At 47.6% G+C, this 20,571-nt stretch overlaps 1 protein-coding gene across 3 annotated transcripts in view; it reads left to right on the top strand.

The window, feature by feature from the left end:
• The window catches only part of RAB3C (RAB3C, member RAS oncogene family), a 226,727-nt gene that overhangs the window by 195,774 nt on the left and 10,382 nt on the right, over positions 1-20,571 (top strand). For all 3 annotated transcript variants that reach the window (XM_030567599.1, XM_030567597.1, XM_030567600.1), the window contains exon 4: positions 9,233-9,357. In XM_030567599.1, the coding sequence (XP_030423459.1) occupies positions 9,233-9,357 (125 nt within the window). The remainder of the gene's footprint in view (positions 1-9,232; positions 9,358-20,571) is intronic.

Here is a 20,571-nt window from a genome sequence, read left to right as displayed (position 1 = left end):
ACCCGCATGGCTAGTAAGAATTCGGGGACCTGAGGATCTTCTGGCTGAAAGTAGAAATTGATGGTGTCTGGTATTTTTCTTGATGCAGTCTTGTTTATTTACAAGGGATGTACAAAGTCCTGCTTCCCTGAATGCAGCAGGAATCAAGAACAAAAGGAGACATTTCTTAACTTACAGTGCCAAGCCTCTTTAGCCAACAGACCCAAAAGCTCACTCTCTCACTTTTTCCAGGATCACAATGTGCTTGGCTTTTTTGCTTTTTGCCTCTGCTTCTCTCACTATTCTGTCTGTTCTCAGTTTCTGTGAGATCTGCCTTTCCCCACCCTCCTCAACAATACTCAGAAAAAAAATGCTCTACCTTCACAGTCCACACCTCCTCAGTGGGCTCTGTTAGGCCTTATTTTGCAGTTTGTGGTGTAAGTGATGCAAGATATTGGGAAACTTCTAAAAACATAAAATAATCTATCTCATAAAACCCCTTCTCTGAATGGCCTTTGACTTTCTAGTAAGATTCATACAACCCTATGTGAAGATTTGAGAGAGATGGGTTTAGTTTTGGTGAAGTTCAAGTCTGGAAAGCCGTTATTGCAGAATCCTTAAGACCAGATCTGGGACATGAACGTTTTGCTTCTCAGATCCCATTGTTGGCTACAGGCAAAAGTTGGGAACATGAGAGAAAATAATCCATGAAAGAAGAAGGGAAAGAGAAGCTGGGAGGAATGGAGAAGGGGCTTTAAAGATGTGTAGAGGATGGCCAGGAGGTGGAGGAGAAATGGGTTAAAAGAGATTCCAGGGAAGGCAAAGAGAAACTGGGAGGCTGATGATGGGGAAGAAAGAAGCCCAGGAAAGGGCTGAGAGACAGAGAAATATGGAGGCCAGAGAAAAGGGGAAGAACAAGAGAATGTGATGGGTTGAACCCACCATCCAGGATGACACCTGATGTGCTGGGGTCCCACTGGTTCCATCTGTTTCACCAGCCTAGGTTTCCTCACCCTGTCCTAGCTGTGCCAGTCCCTCAATCCTTCTCCAGCACACAGGTAGGGATACACCCAGCTGCACATGGACACAGAAATACCTTGATCAGCTCTGTATGGGAGGGTTCACTCAGCACTCACATGCACTCCTTCTTTGGGGAGTAAACCCAAATTAATATTGTCTTGCACTGTATAGAAAGATCTGCACAGCGCAAGCTCATAAAAATTTGCCCTCTCTCTCAATGTGGAGAGAGAAATGCACAGCTTTTTGCCCACCCCTAGATATGAAATGCACAAACTAGGTTTTGAAACGAACGAGAAATAAGTTTATTAACTATAAAGGGTAATTTTTAAGTGATTATAAGGGATAGCAAACAGAACAAAGCAGATTACTGAGCAAATAAAACAAAACACGCAAACTAAGCTTAATACACTCAAAAAACAGGTTACAAAATGTAATTTCTCACCCTAAATGTTGTTTTAGGCAAGTTGCAGGGTTGCTGTAGCTTCGAGTTCCAGTTATTTCTCTTTACAGACCGGACCCTTGTCTCAGACTGGACTCAACCCTGACTTTCCCTTCAGGTGTTTTTAGCAATCTTCCTTCCTGGGCAGGCAATGGAGGAGAGTCTAGATTGCCTTGCTTCCCAGCCTTAAATAGAATTTAAAAAAGACGGGAAGCCTTATTTCCAGTGGAAAAGTACCAGCAGTGTCCAAGGTGGTATTTTGTACCAGGTGACATTATCACATGACCTTGTAGTGTCAGGGCAACCATGAAACAAGGTTAATTTCCAGGGTCCACAGGAAGGAACTCCTGGGAAGATGGGGGATCCACATCTTCGAAGACTCATTGTCTTTTCTGAATGGCCCATTAAGGCTGATTGCTTATTCTCTGGTGGGTGTTTCCCAAGCACATACCCACACAGTTGTAATTGTTATGTAGACAATATTCCTAACTTCAGATACAGAAATGATACATGCATATTAATTGGATAAACACATTCAGTAAATCATAACTAAGGCTACAATTTAGTCACGGGTATTTTTAGTAAAAGTCATGGACTGATAATGGGCAGTAAACAAACATTCACGGCCCATGACCTGTCCATGATTTATACCTGTGTTTAAATGGGGAGGGAGTGCTGGTGGAGGGCGCATCAGGGGGCATGTTGTTGGGAGAGGGGGGCACCTTGGGGCCAGCTGCTCTAGCTGCAGGGTGCCACAGGCTACTGCTGCTCCAGCCCGGGGCCATGGACGCACCAGCCAGCCGGGAGCCACTGCCTGAGTCTGGGGCCACTCCAGAGCCAGCTGCTTGGGCATTCCTGGGATCAACCACACTGGCCCCTGCAGAAGTCACGAAGGTTGTATAAAGTCATGGACTCCATGACAGACCCAGAGCTCTAATCATAACCTTTTCAATGATACTTCACATGACCCATCTTGCATAAAACATATCTTAGTTATGCCATATTCATATCATCACAATATTTCTATGAAGAATATGGGGTGTAGCATCACAAAGAGGTCAGACTGAAGAGGCTGCAGCACAAGAAGCAGCTCTGTGCTCAGTAGCAGGACTCACTGGGAGACCTGCAGGAACTTAGGCAGGGAGCTCTTTGGGTTTTGTGAAGCCTGAATATGACCACAAGTGGCTGGCCATGCCCTGGAGGATGCTGGGTGGAAAGGGTATTTACATGTTTAATAGATTAGAAGAATTGGCAAGAGGAGGAACGAAATTCCCCCATATCCAAGGTGCCACACAGGACTATGTACCTGTACAACCCATTGAAATGTCTGTTCTCCCTGTGTTGTGTTAATTGCACACCAAAATCTTTCACATTAGCTGACATTACTGGGCTGGCATATAGCATATACACATATCATATTGGAATAATCAGAGAGCCATTAATATACTGGTGTGAAAACAGATGTCATTTAGGATATGAGCTTTTTACTTTAATGTTTAGCTCTTCTTTTTTCCTGAAGGCACTAAACTCTTTCTGAATTGAGAGGTTAGAAGCTAGGGTCACATTTCCTAGCGTGTTGTTATCAAAACAAAATAAATGCATTCGATCAGGAGGTTAACTTACTGCTACCAGCTGAAAGGATTATAATTATCTTTTTATTCTTGTTATCTCAGGACTGGAATGTCACTTGTGGTGTTCATTTATGAATTTGCTGCCACAGAGGCTTATGGCAGATTTTCCTGATAAAGTTTCCTTTCAGTCTTGTTCACTGGTAAAAATAAAATAGTTTGACTTACAGTAGACCCATTTTCTACTGGAGTAGGGCATAGCTGTGATTTTCTGTGCAATGCTCATTTTCTCTTAACTAGTCTGCTAGCAGCAAATGAACCAGAACTTCATTAATGTCACACCTGTCACACAGCTTCTGCATGTTCAATTTATCTGCCCCCCAGGGAAGGTAAAAAATGTGGCCTGTAGTTAGAAGATGCACACAGCAGGACCGTGCACAAAGAAGATAGTCTGTCAGTAGGAGGTATTGAGTCATTGATATTCTTCAGCGTCCGTCAGTGTGGGTTTATTTCATAACTAAAGTTCATTTTACACTACATTTGCCCGTTAATTCAGACAGAATTGAGTTTGTGGAATGCTGTTTGACCAGCCTGGTCAATATTATGCATCAAGGCCTGTTGCTGGAAAAATCAGTTTATCAACAACAGAATGTTTGGTATATCCCATTTCTACTACTCTCCCCACTTCTCAGTGGCTCCCATTTCCTTCCCACTGTGTGGTGCTGAAGAAAAAGCATTTTTTTAAATTGTTTTAGTTCTTGGCACTCCTGAGCTTCCTCCTGTCCATGCTGGTCCACTGTCCCACCGTGGGGACTTACTCTGCTGTCTGTAACACACTAATATTTCCTCCTCCAAGATAGAGTAGAATTGAGCTGGACAAAGTAGATTCACTCAGCCTAGTTGAATGGGACAGATGGACATCTCAGCACTAAAATCAGCAATCATTAAACTAACAGTTGTTTCGCGGCGGCAGGCGCTGGGAGGGATGTGGGAGAAGTGGAGCTGGAGCACGCTCAGGGGAGGAGGTGGAGTGGAGGTGAGCTGGGGCAGGGAGCTGGGGCAGGGAGCTGCCAGTTGGTGCAGAGCACCCACCAATTTTTCCCCATGGGCACACACACCTCTAGAATGGAATTGACATGAGCAAGCACCCGAAGAAAAATACAAAAAACAATGCATGGATTATAGATGTCTATAGAAGGGGTTTGTCATTGTTGACAGATGTATTCTTCTTTGGGTGCTTGCTCGTGTCGATTCCATTTTAGGGGTGTGTGTGTGCCCATGTGCACAGTCGTCAGAGATTTTTGCCTTAGCGGTATTCATAGAGTCGGCTGTAGTTCCCTCTTGAGTGCCTCCCTCATGAGTTGGTATATTACGTGCTGCCAACCCTATCCCATAGGCGCCGACTCCGTGGGTGCTCCAGGGCTCGAGCATCCGTGGGGAAAAATTGATGGGTGCTCTGCACCAACTGGTAGCTCCCTTACCCACCCCAGCTCACCTCCGCTCCACCTCCTCCCCTGAGCATGCTCCAGCTCCACTTCTCTCACATCCCTCCCAGTGCTTGCCACCATGAAACAGCTGATTTGAGGTGCCAAGTGCTGTGAGGGAGGGCAGAAGGAGAGGAGGGGGAATGTCGCGCACTAAGGGAAGAGGTGGACTGGGGCAAGGATTTGGGGAAGGGTCCTATAGGGGCAGGAAGGGGGCAGAGTTGGGGTGGGGACTTTGGAGAAGGGATTGTGATGGGGGCGGGATGGGGTGAAGGTGAGGGGGAGCAGGGCCGAGTACCCACCGGTGCCTTGAAAAATTGGTGCCTGTGCCCTCTCGGTTCCTTCTTATTGCCTGTAACAGTTGGTCAGAGCGCCTTGTCTTGCATCACAAGAGCATTAGCAGTTCTTCACAGCCCATTGTCTGTCTTCTTTGTAAACAGTTTGTAGGTTCTTAGTTAGCCATTAAGTTAAGTGTTAAGTTAGTTGGTAGTTAGAGTCCTAGAACAGGGCATGCCCCATTCACCCAGCTTCAAACCATGATTGTCATGCAGCAGGCTGATGCCTATTAGTGACCCCCATGACAGTTGTTTGAAGTGCTTGGGGGAGTCCCATAGAAAGGACAGGTGCAGAATCTGTAAGAACTTTCTTCCTACAACCCAAAAGGAGCGGGATATCTGCTTGAGGGCCCTCCTCATGGAGGCTGCTCTTCTTCCTGCATCGGAGCCCTCCCACTCAGATCCCACACCGAGCACCTCGGCATTGGTGTGGAGTGCACAGCCGGCACTGGGGTCTGCCCAGCACCATTCCCCCCTCACTGGTGCCTAAGAAGCATCAGAGGGAATGCTAAATACAGGCATTCTAGCAACTGTTTCAAATGTGGGGTAGTTGAGAATGCACGGTGCTGGTATCCCGTGGTGTTCTGACTCTGTAATGGTATGTTCATAAAAGACACATTAATTCCCCCTTTGAAAGCTGTGTCTTCATAAGAGATGAGGTGACAGAAAATAACTCTGTCTAGGCAATGCTGTGATATTATTCCCTGCTTCTGTAAGTGGTCCTATAAGGAAACATATAAAAACATGCCACACTCCACTAATCTAAAGAGCCTGCTTGTTATTTTGAGAGATAAGAGTTAAATTTCATTATTTTACAGCAGAAATAGGTAGGATTTGAGCCTTTGAGCAAAACTGTGTTTGTGCATGCATGCACGTGAGCCTTTCTGGACTATTTTTAAATAATTGTTTATAGTTTTATAGTACACAAAATAGAATTTAAATGCTGTTTTCCTGAAGAGGCAGCTGCTTGCTACAGTATAGCTTCCACACAAATGACTGACACCACCAAACTGAATGAAAAAAAAAAAAAGACTATAGTATTGACAGTGTTCTAAAGTAATAGTCCAAAACACTACAGTAACATTAGTGTGAATTGTAATGCTTTGAGGCATTACTTCAGAATACTGTAGAAGAGAAGATAGTGTTGCTTTAGTCAGCATTTCACCAACACACTTGTCTTGCAAGCAGCTGAATGGTATAGACTTAAGTTGATCACTGGAAAGAATAGATCATTGAACTGCTGCATTAATGTGTGTCTGTGGTGCCCATACATTAAAAAAAACTAACGCATTTTGCAGATTGCGTGCCTACAATGCAACTAGCATATGAAAGATTTGCAAGGTAAATTACTATTGCCAAACAGTAGGTCAGTCAGACTGGACAACAATTGCTGTATTCAGTTCGCTGCAAATATCAGCTTTGCCTTTTCATGTCTTCAGTTTTCCTGAGGCTAAAGTTCTTTTCAAGGACAAAACTACATAGTTTGGGTCTGTCAGAAGGCTCTGCCATTTGAAAAGTCATATATGCAAGGAAGGGGAAAAATTGTTTTAATAGATCTTTGTGTTGGTTTTTGTGGTGACTTGTGGATGAAAAGATCTGTAGAAGCCATTAGTTGAAATGTATGTCGGAGGAAAACATAATGGTAGCGGCCCTATTAAATTCTTTTGAATCCATTCTCCTATTGATGTGACAGTGTAGTGGGGTGGGCTGGAAGGGAAATTTGCACTGAATACTCCCACGGACAGTCATTTTCACTTCTGCACTACAAAGTCATCTCTGAACAGAAGCGGACCATGTAAGACAAGTGAGACCTTCGGGTGAAATTTTCTTTCTCTGACCCTGTACTGTCATTATTAAGGACAAGATCTCTTAACTTTTAGCTGAAACTAAAAGAAACTCTCTACAACTTCCAAAATGAGATCTAGACCAGTCAGATTATCAAAGACTATTAGACTTTTTTTAGTGGGAAGAGCTTTGATTGTATGCACAGGTTCTCACGTACTAGGAGGCACAATAACACTCTTTTTAATAAAGGGTGTTTCTAATTCTTATGTTCAAAGACACCCAAACCAGTATGTGTGGTGCATACACGTGTAAACCAAACAAATGGTTTTACAGTGAAAACATTTTTATTTAGGATTTCAGCCTTGCATATAAATGCATGACTAATTTACTCATTAACTAGAACTATTTATTTTACTCTCACTACATTTTATTTTTAAAAATATCTTTCATTTTCCACTGAAATAAGCAATAGGCTTGAACTCATGACTGATCACAAATAGGAGTCACTAATGGGTTGATAATGTATGAGGTTTGAGTTACTGCCATCTGCAAGTTTATCACGGTGACCACTGTAGCTCTGGTGAAAACTATTAACTGTATTCTGATTAACCACAAATTCCATAAGAACTCAGCAAGGTTCCAGAAATATATTTCTGCCAAAACTAATTTATGGTGTCCTATTTTCTAAGCAATAGTATCTTTAAGTATAATATAAAATTCTGACCTCTCTAGACTGCTTTAGTTATAGGACCTGATGATTAAGACTATGATTTTGTCACAGAGACGGTGGGGGTACCCCGGAGCTCCAGGGTGCCGTGGGTAGCAGGGGTTCCCAGAGCTCCAAGCCACTGCAGGACCCTACAGCTCCAAGCTTCAGGCACCAGGGGACCTTGGAGCTCCGAGCCCCATGGGTGGTGGGGTCCCCAAGCTCCAAGCCAGGGCTTTGCAGCTGCCCAGCTGCCACAGGAGATGTGAGGACCCCACAGCTCCCCATTTTCTCACACATATTTTTAGTAAACATCACGGACAGGTCATGGGCTTCCGTGAATTTTTGCTCATTGCACGTGACCTGTCCGTGACTTTTATTAAAAATATATCCATGACAACATCTTAGCCTTACTGATGATACACTACATGAAATAGCCATTTGAGAACTTGATTCCAAAAATGTGCAGTAGAATTCCCATTTTAATATAGGAAAAAACCTGGCAGACCCATGAGAACAGTGTGTAAACCAATATTTCAGACCACATGTCATCATTAAATACTTAAATGCCAAATATGTAAGTCTAGATCTTCAACCCCACTTCATCTGCCTTTTGCTTACTGTGCTGGACAAAGTCGCTCTAAAGCCAGCCTAATCAGCCCCTTGAAAATTCCCATGCAATGCAAATCCTTAGGTGGTGTAGTAGAGCTCCAGTAGCAAATTCTATGCCACTCGCCCTATGGCCTCGGTGCAGGTGATGTGTCATTGGGAGAGCAGTGAGCGGCTGAGCCCCTCCATGCACCAGTGATATTCAGCTTCTGGAATGAATGAGGGCTGTGTGTTGTAAGCTACAGCAGGCTGCTCTAACTTGTGCTGGGTGTCTGGACATAGGTAGATTGGCCACAGGATCTAGGGGGTTACAAAGGTGGCCTGTAGTCATTTTTGCACATGTCCATCCTCTGGTCTTGCACTGAGTACAACCATAGTCTCTCTACCATGGTACCTGGGTAAAGTATAACATGGTAGATTTTGTGTATACTTGTGGACTTCCAGATATATGCATAGAGTAGCTATGTGATGGGAAAGTGTCACTATTGGGTGTACAACCAGCACTTTCCAGTTTAAAAGTAACTGAGCAAGAGCATTATGATGCCATTTAACCTTCTCTTATGCCTAACCAGGGCCTCTCTGTACAATGGAACCAAATTCTGCAGCAGCAGCTACTTAATTCTGTGGATTTATCATAAATAAAGTTTAAAAAAAAGAAACAGAACCATGATAAGACTGGTTTGCTGCTGCCTAAAGTCAGGAAGCAAGATTGTGATATAGTCTCAAAAATTATCTAAGACTATATCGTGGTGGCACAGATGTCTAAAAACAAAAGGGAGATTTGAACCCTGTTAGAACAAAGGGCTCCAGAGCAATGTGCTGGGAAGGAATAACAGGAGGAAGCCAGAATGCCTGTGAACTTTTGCTGTTAAATTTAGATCCTAATTTTGAAAGGTGGAAGACAATATATGAATAAACTGTTCATTTTTTTTGCTAAAAAACACTCTGGTTCAGTTGGAAGGGCTTTTGTTCCAGTGTGAAGATACATCCTTTTTATGCTGGGAGAGAGGGAGGGAGGGGGGTAGCAGGGCAGCTACTTTTCAGTAATAAAAGGAAGAAAGGCTGCTGGCAGAAGAAACCCTGAAAGGGTTCTGTCTTCTGACCAGGGGGATTGTAGACTATACTAATATTGCTCCTATGTTTTGCATCATACAACCCTATGCTTATTTGAGAGCCAGAACTGCATAGAACCATTTTAGTCCAGATGTCAGTTTTGTCCTCATTTGCCGTGTTATGATTGTTTGAATTTGATTTTGGGGATAGTTTTATTTGCTTTGACTCTTTATTTCTCTCTCTCTTTTTTTAAGGTCAACTCAAATCAAAACATATTCGTGGGATAATGCCCAGGTTATTTTGGTCGGTAATAAATGTGACATGGAGGACGAGCGGGTAATCTCCACTGAGAGAGGCAAACATTTAGCAGAGCAACTTGGTAAGAAGCGAAATGATAAGCGAGTTTTGTGATTGCTTGTAACATTGCATTGAGTACTGTCACTAACTGCGGCAACAAAATTCATCCATCTGCAAGTATAAAGACATATATCAATAGCAAATGATATGCAGCACCTGCCTTCTAATTTTGCTGGCTGACGTGAACTATTTGTGTTGGAATCATTAGAACTGTAATGTCATTAGAATGGGGTACACAGCTAATGCTGCAGCCAGTGGTGGGTTTATTCAGAGCTGTGACATGAGACTGCTTCCCATACAGTTTCCTGAAGGAGCCCTCGCGTTAGCTTAGACTAGAGACTTGTTTGGTATTGCACCATAGTCAGTTCTTTATTCCATCCCTTAGCTTGAGAGTATGGTAAGAGTTACTAAATACAGAAAACGATAACAGATTATTACACCTACACACACACACACACACACACACACTCTCAAACTAGGAAGAAAAGTGAAGTTTGCTTAGAAAACTAAGAGCAGAATCAGTTATGAGAAAACGGTGAGCGTTAAGAGTAGAGTAGTAAAATTATCTTCTCCAGCCTGAATTAACTATGAGGAATTCTAAGCTTCTGAAGCTCCTACTCTAGGCTGGAGGTCTGCCTTTTAGTTCCTTGCTGAAATGTCAGCACAGCAATTGGAGACCACAGTCCATGCTGCTCACATGCATATCCCTTTGAAATCAATGTGCTTCCACTAACCACCTAAATATACTTGCCCAAAATAACACTATAAGGGGCTTGCAGGCCACTTACAGTAACTCCTCTGGGTTCAGGGTATCTGAGTTGGTAATTTTCTTGTCCCTCTCATTAGAGCCCTGCTAATATTATTTGTTTCATAAAGTCCTATGACCCGCTTTTCGAAAATCCCACATACATTGTTTAGTAAAAGTGAAACACTCACTGCTTATATGTACAAAAGAGAATAGTTTAACCAGTTAAAAGAGACACGTCAAATCTTTAGGCAAAACATCAACTGAAACTTTTTTCCAAATTCAGAAAGCTTGGATTATTATTTACAACATAGAGAGAGACGTCCAGAAAGGCATTCAACTCCCATTGAAATCAGTGGAGTTAATCTACATATACACTGGTGTAAATGAGGCAGGATCTATGAGCCAGATTGTGATTTCTAGGTGGTAGTCTTAACCACGGGGATAGTTATTATGCAGCTTTGAGCATCTCTGTCCATTGTTCTGCCGAACAGTGGAAGTACTTTCATACCACAAGATAAGCTATCTTTTTGGTATTTCGCCTGAGCCAGAATCAGGAAATATCAGAATCTCACAAGAACCTGGTATTGTTAAGGTTTCCTACCCAATTTAGCAGACGCCACAGTTCCCAATATTTTGGATAAGCAGCCAGATGGTCAGGGGGTTACCAAACTCCAACCCCTAGCCCTTTGGAGAATCACCAGTCACTTCTATAAAGAGATACATTTTTGCCATTCATTAAAACTCACTGTGGCAGGACACTTTTTGGTTCCTAGTGAACACGTGATAAACTTCAGCTCACCTTCTTCCTTTCCTTGCACAAGTGCTTAGGGGAAAGGCTAAGAGCAGCTAGTTGAGAAGCAGAGGCAGAAAGTCTTTCATACCCTTGATCATAGGTCTGGGTCAAATCCCAAGCTAGGGAATCTGTTCACTTTTATGTTTATATTACCTTATTTTAGATTCTTGTCATAACCACTTTCCCTTTTGAAAAGCATCGTCTTGGCTGCAGTACTGTTTGCCCTACTGAGACATTCCATCCAATTGCACCCACCTTCCTTATGCCACATCTAGCTGAAGAGAGACATATCCAAAACCGCCATGCAAACAAGGACCATAAACCAAGCCTTAAAAGCTAGCAGAAAGGAGCTGTTGCCATCTGGCAGAATAGACTATGCCCCAACAATTGCCCCCAAGTGCTTAGAACTGATTTTTTTAAAATCCTCTGTTTTCAATAACACAAGTAGTTGCCATAGCAACTACTTTGGCACATTACTTTTCCTTACAGAAACACGCCCTCATCAACATGACCTATTATTCCCTCTGTGTGCATTCATAATCCCCATTCATATTAATGGGAGCTAGGAAACTGTATTGAATGGAGCAGAGAGCCCCAAACTGATGTATCAAATACACATGTATTTTTCCTAAATTTTAAAGCGGAATGAACAGTGTTTAAAAAGGTACAATTTATGATCTAGTTTTATTTTTTTAAGTCTCACAGTTGACAGGACTGTCAATGAGGCTAAAAGTTCAGCAAGATTTGAAGAGGGATTAGTGTGTTATATAGATATCAAGAATGTCCAGTTATAATAGTTAATACTAACAAAAAGAGTATTTGAGGGGGAGGGGAGATAAAAAAGACGGTTACTCACCTTTGTAACTGTTGTTCTTCGAGATGTGTTGCTCACATCCATTCCAGTTAGGTGTGCGCGCCGCGCGTGCACGTTCGTCGGAAACTTTTTACCCTAGCAACTCCAGTGGGCCGGCAGGTCGCCCCCTGGAGTGGCGCCGCCATGGCGCCCAATATATATCCCTGCCGGCCCGCCCGCTCCTCAGTTCCTTCTTGCCGGCGACTCCGACAGTGGGGAAGGAGGGCGGGTGTGGAATGGATGTGAGCAACACATCTCGAAGAACAACAGTTACAAAGGTGAGTAACCGTCTTTTCTTCTTCGAGTGATTGCTCACATCCATTCCAGTTAGGTGACTCCCAAGCCATACCTAGGCGGTGGGGTCGGAGTGAGAAGTCGCGGCATGGAGCACTGCAGTTCCGAAGGCCGCATCCTCTCTCGACTGCTGGACCAGGGCGTAGTGGGAAGCAAAGGTGTGGACCGATGACCAGGTCGCTGCCCGACAGATTTCCTGGATGGGCACACGGGCCAGGAAAGCCAGCGACGACGCCTGCGCCCTGGTAGAATGCGCAGTCACACGGCCCGTAGGGACATGGGCCAAGCCATAACAGGTCCTGATACAGGACGTAACCCACGAGGATAACCTCTGGGAGGAGATAGGAAGCCCTTTCATACGGTCCGCTACCGCCACGAAAAGCTGGGGGGATTTGCGGAAGGGTTTGGTCCTCTCTATGTAGAACGCGAGAGCTCTACGGACATCCAGCGAGTGGAGCTGCTGCTCCCTGCCTGAGGAGTGAGGTTTTGGGAAAAAAACCGGGAGGAAAACCTCTTGGTTGACGTGGAAGGCTGAGACCACCTTGGGTAGAAAGGCAGGGTGTGGTCTAAGCTGCACCTTGTCTTTGTGGAAGACCGTGTATGGGGGGTCCACCACAAGGGCTCGGAGTTCCGACACCCGTCTAGCTGAGGTGATAGCTACTAGAAAGGCAGCCTTCCAAGAGAGGTAAAGCAGGGAGCAAGTAGCTAACGGCTCAAAGGGGGGCCCCATGAGCCGGGACAACACCAGGTTAAGATCCCAGGTTGGAGCAGGGGGACGGACGTTAGGGAATAACCGTTCCAGCCCCTTAAGGAATCTCGACACCGTCGGGTGAGAAAAAACGGAGCGACCGTCCGCACCCGGGTGAAAGGTGGAGATAGCTGCCAGATGGACTCGCAACGACGATAAGGCCAGACCATGTTCTTTGAGGGACCAAACATAATCTAAGATTTCGGATACCGAAACTTCCATAGGGCGGAGATTTCTCTCTACGCACCAACAGGAGAAGCGTTTCCATTTCGCCGAATATGTGGCTCTTGTGGATGGTTTCCTGCTGCTCAAGAGCACCTCTCTCACAGGCGTGGAGCAGCGCAGCTCGGAACCAGTTAGCCACGCAGGAGCCACGCCGCTAGGTGCAGCGACTGCAGGTCTGGGTGACAGAGGGACCCGTGGTCCTGGGTAATCAGGTCCGGATGAAGGGGCAGGGGAACTGGGTCGGCTACGGCCAAGTCTAGCAGCATGGTGTACCAGTGCTGTCTGGGCCATGCCGGGGCCACCATGATCACACGAGCCCTGTCTCTGCGCACCTTCAGGAGGACCTTGTGAACCAGAGGGAACGGAGGAAACGCATAGTACAGGTGGGTCGACCACTGGATGAGGAAGGCATCCGCTATCGACCCCGGCTCCCTGCCCTGAAAGGAGCAGAACGCTTGGCACTTCCTGTTCCCCTTGGACGCAAAGAGGTCCACCCGGGGATAACCCCACCTCCGGAAAATGGAGAGAGCGACGTCCGGTCGAAGGGACCACTCGTGTGACAGGAAGGATCTGCTCAATCGATCCGCCAGCGTGTTCCGTACTCCGGGAAGGAAGGAAGCCCTGAGGTGAATGGAGTGGGCTACGCAAAAGTCCCAGAGTCGTATCGCCTCGAGGCACAGGGAGGAGGACCTGGTGCCGCCCTGCTTGTTGATATAATACATGGTCGTCGTGTTGTCCGTGAACACGGCTACACAACGACCCTGAAGCTGATGACAAAACGTTTGGCAAGCAAGGCGGACCGCTCTCAACTCCCTCATGTTGATATGTAGCCCCACCTCCTCCTGGGACCATAGGCCCTGCGTCCGCAGGGTCCCTAGGTGGGCCCCCCAGCCTAGATCTGAGGCATCCGTTGTCAGGGATACCGAGGGCTGAGACGGGTGAAAGGGAAGACCCGCACACAATACGGACTGGTCCACCCACCAGCCGAGGGAATCTAAGACCTTCTGGGGGACTGTGATTAACATGTCTAGCGGTTGCCTTGGTCTGTAATGACTGATAAGCCACAGCTGGAGAGGCCTCATGCGGAGCCGAGCGTAGTCGGTCACAAAAGTGCACGCCGCCATGTGGCCTAACAGGGTTAGACATGTCCTCACTGACGTCAACGGGGCTGACCGCAAGCGTTGAACGATCGCCGCCATGGTCTGGAACCGCTGCCGAGGCAGCGAGGCCCTGCCCACAGTGGCGTCCAGGACGGCCCCGATAAATTCCACCTTCTGAGTGGGCCTCAGGGTGGACTTGTCTGTGTTTATCAAGAGGCCCAGACTCGCAAACATGCCGGTGATCACGCGGACATGGCTGTACACCTGCTGTTCCGACGTGCCCCGAATCAACCAATCGTCCAGATAAGGGAACACGTGGACACGGTTGCGCCGAAGATGCGCCACGACAACTGCCCTGCATTTTGTAAACACCCTCGGGGCCGTGGACAGGCCAAACGGGAGGACCGCAAATTGATAATGACGAGCCCCCACAACGAAGCGGAGGAAGCGTCTGTGGCGTGGCCAAATGGCAACGTGGAAATACGCGTCCTGCATGTCGAGGGCGGCGTACCAGTCTCCCGGATCCAGGGATGGAATAATGGTCCCCAGGGATACCATGCGGAACTTCAACTTCACGAGGTATTTGTTGAGTTCTCGCAGGTCGAGGATAGGCCTGAGGCCCCCCTTGGCCTTGGGGATCAGAAAATAGCGGGAATAAAACCCCTTGCCTTTCTCGTTTTCGGGAACCGCCTCTATAGCTCCTTTGCTGAGGAGCGTCCGCACCTCCTGCCGAAGGAATTGCTCGTGAGAGGGGTCCCTGAAGAGGGACGAGGAAGGAGGGCGGGAAGGAGGGAACGAAACAAACTGCAGGCGGTACCCCGTCTGCACCACGCTCAAGACCCAGCGGTCCGATGTTATTTGGGACCACGCCGGGAGGAAAACGAAAGGCGGTTGGAAAACGGAGGGGAAGGATCCGTAGGGGAAACTGTTACTGCGCCCTCGAGCGCACCTTCAAAATGAAGGCTTAGGACCAGGCGGGGGTTTTGAGGAGCCTTGGTTCTGCCCCCCTTGGTTCCCCGACTGCCTGCGCCTCCCGTTCCTGCCGCGGCGCCTGTAAGGGTCCTGCCGCTGGCGGAACTGGGAAAACGGCCGACGGTGCTGCTGTTGTTGCGGCCTAAAGGGTCTACGCTGTGTCACGGGGGTGTGCATCCCGAGGGACCGCGCAATGACCCGGTTGTCCTTTAAACTCTTAAGTCTGGGGTCTGTCTTATCGGAAAACAGGCCCTGGCCTTCGAAAGGAAGGTCCTGTATCGTGTGCTGGAGCTCTGGCGGAAGGCCGGAAACCTGCAGCCAGGAGATGCGACGCATCGTAACTCCTGACGCGAGGGTACGGGCAGCCGAGTCCGCAGCGTCCAAGGAGGCTTGCAAGGCCGTGCGCGCGACCTTCTTGCCTTCGTCCAAGATGGCCGTGAACTCTTGGCGAGCATCCTGTGGCAGCAGCTCCTTAAATTTGTCCACTGCCACCCAGGAGTTAAAGGCGTATCTGCTCAGCAGGGCCTGTTGGTTAGAGACCCTGAGCTGCAGCGCCCCAGCCGAATACACCTTACGGCCAAGGAGGTCCATCCGCCTGGCTTCTCTGGATTTGGGGGCCGGAGCCTCCTGGCCGTGACGCTCCCTATCGTTCACCGATTGCACTACCAGTGAACCGGGAGTCGGGTGAACATGTAAATATTCGTACCCCTTAGAAGGGGCCATGTACTTCCTCTCGACTCCTTTCGCTGTCGGAGGGATGGAGGCCGGGGACTGCCAGATAGTATTGGCATTGGCCTGAATGGTCCGTATAAACGGCAGGGCGACCCTGGTGGGAGCATCGGAAGAGAGGATGGTGACAATTGGGTCCTCTATCTCCGAGACCTCCTCTGCCTGCAGACTCAGGTTTTGAGCCAATCGCCTGAGGAGGTCCTGGTGCGCCCTGAGATCCAGCGGGGGGGGACTGTTGGAGGAGGTACCCGCCACCGCCTCATCCGGGGAGGAGGATGATGAGACCCCAGGCACAATAGTGTCCAACTGAGGGTCTTCCTCAGCCCTCGCCTCTGTCTCCGGAGCCGCAGCGGAGTCCTGCTGTTTGGACCCTTCGTCCCCTTCCGGGGAGGGAGGGGGGCGAGACAAAGAGGCTTCAGGGGCCCTACGCTCCGCAGTCGCCGGCCTAGCAGGGAGCTGCTGGGGGCCCTGGGCCTGATGGTACGCCCAGGGTGTCCAGAATCCCCACTGTGGGGGGCCTTGGTCCTGCAGCGGCGGATCAGCAAACAGCGCCGCCTGCCGGTCGGTGCCCAGCGCATAGCCGCTGTCCGTCTGGGAGGACACGGACGGCTGCCTGGAGGGCCACGGCGGGGCCGACCCTGGATGGTACGGGTCTGCGCGGGCCGGCACGGAGGATCGTCTCGGTGCCGGGGACCGGTGCCGGGAGTCATAACGGTGCCGGGATCGGGACCGGGATCTGTCACGGTGCCGGGCGCTGCTTCGGGACCGGGATCTGTCACGGTGCCGGGCGCTGCTTCGGGACCGGGATCTGTCACGGTGCCGGGCGCTGCTTCGGGACCGGGATCTGTCACGGTGCCGGGCGCCGCTTCGGTGCCGGGACCTACTACCAGCTCGGTGCCGGGAGATCGACCGGGACCGGGACCTGCCACCAGCTCGGTGCCGGGAGGTCGAGCGAGATCGGGACCGGGACCTGCCACCAGCTCGGTGCCGGGAGGTCGACCGGTGCGGCGAGTAGCATCGGGACCTGCTCCTGGAGTCGCGGTGCCGGTGTCGACTGGAGCCTGACCGCGACCGTCTCGATGCCGACCGGTGCCGCGAGTGCGACCGGTACCGCTGAGGGGAGCGGTGCCGGGACTGCGAGCGGCATCGGGATCTGGAGCGCCCAAGACGTCGGGGCCTGGATGGCGAACGACTGTCCGTGGGCGGTGCCGACATCATGGGCTTGCCTCTGGACGTGACCCGCACCGGAGGAACCGGGGTTGGCAGCCGAGTAGGCTCCGTCAGGGCAATAAGGTCCCGAGCCGAGGCGAAGGTCTCCGGTGTGGATGGGACCATTATCTCAACCCCAGATCTCATGGGGGAGCTCGGCGGCACCGGACTCAACAGACCCGCCGGGCCCGGAGTCAACGGTGCTGACGGTGCCGGCGGCGCCGCGGCCGATGTCGAGGCCGGGCGTTCAAGCCGGGTCTGCCTGGCCGGAGTATTAGACTTCGACGGCCTAGGCTCTGATTCCGGTGCCGGAGAAGGTCGGTGCCGAGGAGTCTTCTCGGTGCCGGAGCGATCCGGTGCCGGTGCCGAAACCACGGTCTGCGAAGTCGACAGGTCAAGTGCCGCCTCCATTAGGAGAGTTCGGAGCCTCTGATCCCTCTCCTTTTTTGTCCTCGGCTTAAAAGCCTTACAGATGCGGCACTTGTCAGATCTGTGCGATTCCCCGAGGCACTTCAGGCACGCTTCGTGGGGATCGCTGGTAGGCATGGGCTTCTTGCAGGCCGCACACTGCTTGAAGCCTGGCGAAACAGGCATGAGCCTGGTGCCCGGTGCCGGGAAGGGCTAAGCCCCCGGCAAGAAACTACTTAACAGCTATTTACTAAACTATCTACTTAACAATACTAATTAACAACTATATAGAACTAGAGATAAGCGATAAACAAGCGATAGAAACTAGGAGAGCTAGGGACGTGGAGGACAGCTATGCCGCGCTCCACAGTTCCAACGACCGACACGGCGGTAAGAAGGAACTGAGGAGCGGGCGGGCCGGCAGGGATATATATTGGGCGCCATGGCGGCGCCACTCCAGGGGGCGACCTGCCGGCCCACTGGAGTTGCTAGGGTAAAAAGTTTCCGACGAACGTGCACGCGCGGCGCGCACACCTAACTGGAATGGATGTGAGCAATCACTCGAAGAAGAACCTCATGTTTCAGGTTTTACTCCAATCTTTAACTATTGGGGATTAGGATTAGACCTTCATGGGGGACAGATTATCCTATATTTATCTACTAAGGGATTTCATGCATCTTTCTCTAAAGCCTCTGGTGCTAGCCACTTGTACTGGTATAGATGGACCTTGGGTCTGATTCAGTGCAGCAATTCCTATATTTTTATGATTCAGTCCACACACACAGAGGCCAGAGTCACTTCTGCTGCTGAGGGTATGTCTACACAGCAGCTAGGAGGTGTAATTCCTATCTAGGATAGATATACACGTGCTAGCTCTGCTTGAGCTAGTGCTTAAAAATAGTAGTGAGCCCAGCGTGGTCCAGACTAGCAGCCCATTTACCTACTCAGGGGATCACATGAGATTATACTTCACTGGCCAACCTGAGCCACTACAATCAAGCTGATTTTTTTTAGATGCTAGCACGTGTACGTCCATCCCAGCTGGGAATTACACCACTCAGTTGCTGTGTAGATGTTCGCTATGCTCTACTCAGAGCTCCCATCAGCTTTATGGCTGGTAAAAAAAACTTCATAGATTTATAAGTTGCCTGTTATTCATATGAGGCCAAGTGCTGCTCCTGCATGCATCTGGAGTAGAGCTATGTGGAAACGTAAGTTCCACTTTGCAGAGGATTTCAAATTTTGAAATTTGTTCCTATTAGCAACGTTAACCCAAAATTACCACAAAGGAAAATTCCAGAAAAAAATTAGATTTGATGTACTCCAAACATTTTCTTTCAACGAAATTAACTTTCCATTTCTATTTTCTCTTTTTAACGGTATTTTTTTTAATTTAAACTTCAAAAATTCAAAATGAAAAAAAAAATTTGAAAGGAAAAGTCAAAACATTTTGTTCCAAAAATATGGAAGAAGAGGTTTTGACACTGTTGGAATTTTCCTCCTCCTCCTCTCCTCCTGCCCCGCGCTACCATTACCACCCTTTTTTTCTTTGAAACAAAAATGTTGGCAAAATCAAAATGATTTTGCAACATGTTTTAGTTTTGATGGAACTGCATTTTCGAATGGAAAATGATTCCATCAGAAGTTTTCCAACCATCTCTGTTCTTGGGAAACAGTCAACAGGGATGTATGTGATGCAGAATTTGTCCCATTTTCTTTACACAGTCTCTTCTTTTTCTTATTTAGCTGTTACTTCATGCTTGTTTAACACATGTTAATCTAACATAATTTAATTTTTTTATCCTGCTGAGATTAAAGGAAACTGGTTATGCAACCACAGCTTGCTTGTTGCAGAACATAACCTGGCAAAGAAAATATATAAATGTGGCAAATCCGCTAGTAGAGGGAGCCAGTTAATGTCATGTTAATATTGGTGTGGTGAAAATAGCTATTGAATTCAAACAAGTTAGTTCATATAAAACTCTGCGTACAGGAAAAATATTAAACATCAATTTATTGTCAGCTTTTTTCAGCAGAAAGAAATGTTACTTACAGAAAAGAGCTGTTAAACATAATATATTGTATATGGAATATCAGGGCTTTAAAAATGTATTCATATTAATCTAAGTTCTACATCATTGCTGAATGAAAAATCTCATTTAAACCCTAAACCTGACACTTTTTCACACCCTTAAAACATTCTGGGACATGTAAAACATTTTGGAAAATTTTGAAAATTGCACATGCCCCATTGTATATGCAAAAATGTATGTATATTCAAACACCTAAATTGCTGCCACAGTTGCTGTGACCATACTTGTCATGTGTGTCTCATTTCAAGAGCCAGCTCCCATTTTACACAGGATTGGTGTCCCTTCACTTACACTGTTTAAAACTGTTTACATCAGAAGTCAAGACTCAGGAGCTAAGAGTTATTTACACCAAGAGAATCACACAGCATTTTAAGTTTCCTGCATGAATTTTTGGTTTAGTTGCTGTTTCCCTCATTTGTGGTCTTTGTGATATACTGTATCCAACCGGTTGAGAGTTGTGACATTACTATGCACATAAACTAAGTAACTGCACATGCAAATGGCCAGTTAAACACATTTATGGCTGTTACTGTCAGATTGGCAGCACTGGAGAGCACAGGAGAGTGTTTAGTCATAGCACACACTGGGCATTGGCAACTTGATTAAAAAGCTGCAAAGCACCTGTCTACGTGATGCTTTTCTGGGGGAAAGACTTGCCAGACTGACATTACTTTTATGGACTCAGAGACCTGTATTATATGAAAGTCATTTGATGAAAAGCAGAACCAGGGGCTTTGGTTGCTGAATGTCTCTGATAAGCAGAGAACACGTTTGTTCAGGCCTAGTCGTGAGGCGTTCTTTAAATGGATTTAAACTTTCCAAAGATCGCCCAAAGCCACAACCAAAATCAGTTCAACCAGAATATCTCTGGAAAGCATCTGTGCTGAGAGGGAAGAGAAGGAGGGGTTCACTAGATCCTTTCTGATAGCTGCACCCCAACCCTGTGCATGCTGGTATAACCAGGCATTCCCCTTTTATTTTATTTTTTTGAAAAATTGGCCACAATAAGGGAGGGATTAGCATTAACATTATGTGGAGCCCCACACCCAGCTAGATTGAATGA

This window comes from Gopherus evgoodei, chromosome 6 (assembly GCF_007399415.2).
Source record: "Gopherus evgoodei ecotype Sinaloan lineage chromosome 6, rGopEvg1_v1.p, whole genome shotgun sequence".
In the NCBI taxonomy this organism is placed as follows: Eukaryota; Metazoa; Chordata; order Testudines; family Testudinidae; genus Gopherus; species Gopherus evgoodei.
This window is presented reverse-complemented; position numbering and strand designations above follow the sequence as displayed.